General features: G+C 38.9%; 1 protein-coding gene across 2 annotated transcripts in view; it reads right to left on the bottom strand.

Moving 5' to 3' along the window:
* Positions 1 to 1,450: 1,450 nt before the first annotated feature.
* Positions 1,451 to 5,544, bottom strand: part of sesn4 (sestrin 4) — a 51,239-nt gene continuing 47,145 nt past the window's right edge. For both annotated transcript variants that reach the window (XM_061900238.1, XM_061900239.1), the window contains exon 9: positions 1,451 to 3,479. In XM_061900238.1, coding sequence (XP_061756222.1) covers positions 3,390 to 3,479 — 90 coding nt within the window. In that variant the 3' untranslated portion in view covers positions 1,451 to 3,389. The remainder of the gene's footprint in view (positions 3,480 to 5,544) is intronic.

Below are 5,544 nucleotides of genomic sequence, written 5' to 3'. Positions count from 1 at the left end.
ATTGTAATTTGAAAAACCCAAAAATATATATTTACAACACGATGTATAATAATTCGTTTTTAATCATGTATTTTTTTGTGGAAATCAACACTTGAAAAATAAACCAAAATAAGGTATTCAATTAAGTATAAAACTATTTGTATTATCTTTTTTTCAAATATTTATCAACATAACAAACATTTGTATATTTCATGCTCTGCTTCTTTGAACTCATTTTGTAATGTACTATAATTTTTTTACTAATCTTTGAAATAATTTAAAACCATTATCTTGTATATTCGAATGTGGATTGTTATTGAAAATAAAACAAATATTTATATAATACTTTTTTTTTTTAAATACATCATTAAAATAAAACAAAACTATATGTAATAACCTGCGATGAGGTGGCGACTTGTCCAGTGTGTACCTCGCCTTCCGCCCGATTGTAGCTGAGATAGGCACCAGCGCACCCCGCGACCCCAAAAGGGAATAAGCGGTAGAAAAATGGATGGATGGATTTTTTTTAAATACATCAACATTAAAATAAAACAAAACTATATATAATAGCCTGCGATGAGGTGGCGACTTGTCCAGTGTGTACCTCGCCTTCCGCCCGATTGTAGCTGAGATAGGCACCAGCGCACCCCGCGTCCCCAAAGGGAATAAGCGGTAGAAAATGGATGGCTGGTTTAAGTCCCAAAAAATTTTACTTTTTTTTTGTCTTTCACTTCATTTTTTAAATGTGGAACATTAGAAATATATTAAAGCAAAAACATTTCTGTGGATCGACTTAATACACGCTAGTATACAATATGTATATTTAAATGTAGGTCATTTGTAGAAACTAAACAAATATAAAATTGATATTTTTTTATATGTAGATCAACAGTAAAAATAAAAGCAAAACTATTTTACAGTAGATAATACTGGGCATATTTATTTCACATAAATAAAACGTTTCAATACATATTTTAAAAAAAGTTTAGAAATGTGAATAAGTTTACATTTAGCAATAAAAGTATTAAAACAAAATGTAGAGTCAATTGCAAGAATTAATAGTTGAACAAAATGTTGTGACAAAAAAGTCGCTAAAAAGGTCATAATGACTCAAGTGAAATAAAAAAAGTGATTTCAAAAAGAGTGCAGTCATGTCACCCACATAAAACATTTCCTGTCTTCTATTTGCCAGGTGGAGGTACAAAAAAACTCCTCTTCAGCAAACAAATAAAAAACACCACACAAGACTTATTGTCATAAAGCATCTTTTTACAAAACATGACATTTTCCCAAAAAATTGTACTTTTTTTTTGTCTTTCCATGTGTTCTCGTGTAGGATGATTTTACAATTTGCCCACTCGTGTGTTTCTTCTTCAGCCAGCGAATGTTGACTTGTTGGTGCAACATCCACCCGTGTCAAAAGGCTCCCACGCAAACTAACCCCCAAGAATAGCAATCAGCACCACTCCAGTTTCAGTCTGAAGGCTTTTATTTTGTAGATATGCACTTCCGCTTCAACGTCGTCCCCCCCGCACGTCTTCGTTAACAAGTGTACAAAAAGAGTCCATTGGAGAATAACAAAAGGTAAAAATAACAATAAAGTTTGCACAGAGTTCTGCTTTTTGACAACTTTGATACAAGCGATTGGCGAGCACTTCCGGAAGTCCGATTTGATCAGTCGTCATGACAACAAAGAAGACAATCATCTTGTCCATGGCTCAGCTGCACCTTCTTGTCTAAGTGAAAGTGAAAGTGATGACCGCATTAATACATTTATTATTAGATAGCACGAGTGAAAAGAAAGCTACGATGTTTTGTTCCGGTAGCTTAATTAGCATATTTTGACCTAGATTGGATTCTTGCACGCACACAAAGTTTCTAAGTGCATCCTTTCGGGTTTTCTTAAAAAAAAAAAAAGTTTGGACGCCCCCGCCTTGATACATTCTTTTCTCGCTTTCAGTCGGGACATTCAGAGTTGAAGACCACATCCTAAAAAATAAAATAAAATAAAAGGCAACACGCAGACACAGAAAATTCTACTCACAAACTTCCTTGCATCATATAAATATAGACAACATTTTTTTTTTAAAAAGTGCTTATTTAAAAGAAATTAAGGTTATTACTTTTTTTTGTTTTTGTTTTCTGTTGTTTTGTTAAGCCAGGAGATCCCAAAAGGGTCCTTCAAAGTACGACAACACTGACGAGGATTGTCCTCTGGAGAACATTCATGGCGTCCAACAACTTCATGCAAGCTCGTACCGACAAGAGTTCATTGCACCTGTCCGTCAAGTACGCTCGTACGTGTGTGTGTGTGTGTGTGTGGCACGCTCCGGCATAAATATCACCAGGGACAAACGTGAGAAATGTTACTTAAAAAAAGAAAAGTACTCTTAAAAGAAAGTCAGCAGGATGTGGTGTGCAGCGCTGGCCACTAGGGGCAGAAATTAGCAGAGTGGTCAGTCGATCATGTACTGGGTGATGTCATGTGCTGGGTGATGTCATGTACTGGATGATGTCATGTACTGGATGATGTCATGTACTGAGTGATGTCATGTACTGGGTGATGTCAGGCGATCATGTACTGGACGATGTCATGTAATGGGTGGTGTCAGTCGATCATGTACTGGGTGATGTCAGTCGATCATGTACTGGGTGATGTCAGTCGATCATGTACTGGGTGGTGTCAGTCGATCATGTAATGGATGATGTCATGTACTGGGTGATGTCATGTACTGGGTCTGGGTGGTGTCAGTCGATCATGTACTGGGACTGGGTGGTGTCAGTTGATCATGTACTGGGTGATGTCAGTCGATCATGTACTGGGTGATGTCAGTCGATCATGTACTGGGTGGTGGCAGTCGATCATGTACTGGGACTGGGTGGTGTCAGTCGATCATTTACTGGGTGATGTCAGGCGATCATGTACTGGATGGTGTCAGTCGATCATGTACTGGGTGGTGTCAGTCGATCATGTACTGGGTGGTGTCAGTCGATCATGTACTGGGTGGTGTCAGGCGATGATGTACTGGGTGGTGTCAGGCGATGATGTACTGGGTGGTGTCAGGCGATCATGTACTGGGTGGTGTCAGGCGATCATGTACTGGGTGGTGTCAGTCGATCATGTACTGGGTGGTGTCAGTCGATCATGTACTGGGTGGTGTCAGGCGATCATGTACTGGGTGGTGTCAGGCGATCATGTACTGGGTGGTGTCAGGCGATCATGTACTGGGTGGTGTCAGGCGATCATGTACTGGGTGGTGTCAGGCGATCATGTACTGGGTGATGTCAGGCGATCATGTACTGGGTGATGTCAGGCGATCATGTACTGGGTGATGTCAGGCGATCATGTACTGGGTGATGTCAGGCGATCATGTACTGGGTGATGTCAGGCGATCATGTACTGGGTGATGTCAGGCGATCATGTACTGGGTGATGGCTCTCAGGGCGTAGAGCAGCTCCGCCTGCAGGCGCGCCTCCATGACCAGCAGGTTGACGTGGATCTGTGCAGACACAACGCTCAACTCAGCTTGTAAAATATAAGAGGACATTTATGGAGAGGAATATAATACTCATTACTGCGGGTAAGGGCTCGAAAGGCAATGCATTGTGGGACAAAGGCTTTGTTTACAATGTGAAAATGGTTGTCCTGATTCCAATATTTTAATACCGATACAAAAATGTACTCTGATACTTTTCTAAATAAGGTATACCACAAAAAGTCATTATTGGCTTCATTTTAACAAAAAAATCTTAGGGTACATGAAACATATGTTTATTATTGTCATTTAGTCCTTAAATAAAATGTTGAACATACTAGACAACTTGTCTTTTAGTAGTAAGTAAACAAACAAAGACTCCTAATTAGTCTGCAGTAACATATTGTGTCATTTATACACCTATTATTTTGTACACATTATGAGGGACAAACTGTAAAAAGGGAATATCAATCTACTTACTTTCTATTTTAACATGTTCTATCTACACTTCTGTTAAAATGTAATCACTTATTCTCTTTTTGATACTTTACATTGGTTTTAGATGATACCACACATTTGGGTATGGATCCAATATCAAGTAGTTACAGGATCATACATTGGTCATATGCAAAGTCCTCACGTGTCAAGGATACGTATTTATTGACTTTATAAACATAATATGAATTAAAAAAAAAAAATTTGTGATCCTAAAAAATATCGATATAATCATAAAAGTATCGACTAGATACACTCCTGTACTTGGTATCATTACACTTGATGTCAGGTGTAGATCCACCCATGGCGTTTGAGGTGGTGTAAATGTACATACTGTATATCAGAGGTGGTGCAAATGTACATACTGTATATCAGAGGTGGTGCAAATGTACATACTGTATATCAGAGGTGGTGTAAATGTACATACTGTATATCAGAGGTGGTGCAAATGTCCATACTGTATATCAGAGGTGGTGTAAATGTACATACTGTATATCAGAGGTGATGTAAATGTACATACTGTATATCAGAGGTGGTGTAAATGTACATACTGTATATCAGAGGTGATGTAAATGTACATACTGTATATCAGAGGTGATGTAAATGTACATACTGTATATCAGAGGTGGTGTAAATGTACATACTGTATATCAGAGGTGATGCAGCAGCAGCTCAGTAGGTCAACAGCTTGTTTCTTCTCTGTGACCAAAGTGTTGTGATCCTAAACTAGTTCCTAAGACTCGCTGCTACAACTAGCTGCTAAGACTAGATCCTAAGATTAGTTCCTAAGACTGGCTGCTACAACTAGCTTCTAAGACTAGCTCCTAACATTACTTCCTAAGACTAGCTGCTACAACTTGCTCCTAAGACTAGCTGCTATGACTAGTTCCTAAGACTACCTCATAAGACTAGCTGCTACAACTAGCTCCTAAGACTAGTTCCTAAGACTGGCTGCTACAACTAGCTTCTAAGACTAGCTCCTAACATTAGTTCCTAAGACTAGCTGCTACAACTAGTTCCTAAGACTAGCTGCTACAACTAGCTCCTAAGATTAGTTCCTAAGACTGGCTGCTACAACTAGCTCCTAAGATTAGTTCCTAAGACTAGCTGCTACAACTTGCTCCTAAGACTAGCTGCTATGACTACTTCCTAAGACTACCTCATAAGACTAGCTGCTACAACTATCTCCTAAGACTAGTTCCTAAGACTGGCTGCTACAACTAGTTCCTAAGATTAGTTCCTAAGACTAGCTGCTACAACTAGCTCCTAAGATTAGTTCCTAAGACTAGCTGCTACAACTAGCTCCTAAGACTAGCTGCTATGACTAGTTCCTACTACTAGCTCCTATGACTAGTTCCTAAGACTACCTCCTAAAACTAGCTGCTACAACTTTCTCCTATGACTAATTCCTAAGACTAGCTACTACAACTAGCTCCTAAGGCTAGCTTCTAAGATTAGTTCCTAAGACTGGCTGCTACGATTAGTTCCTACTATTAACTCCTAAGACTAGCTGCTACAACTAGCTCCTAAGACTAGTTGCTATGACTAGTTCCTACTACTAGCTCCTATGACTAGTTCCTATGACTACCTCCTA

This window comes from Nerophis ophidion, linkage group LG05, assembly GCF_033978795.1.
Source record: "Nerophis ophidion isolate RoL-2023_Sa linkage group LG05, RoL_Noph_v1.0, whole genome shotgun sequence".
In the NCBI taxonomy this organism is placed as follows: domain Eukaryota; kingdom Metazoa; phylum Chordata; class Actinopteri; order Syngnathiformes; family Syngnathidae; genus Nerophis; species Nerophis ophidion.
Note: the sequence above shows the minus strand (reverse complement) of the source record. Positions and strands in the feature narration are given on the sequence as shown.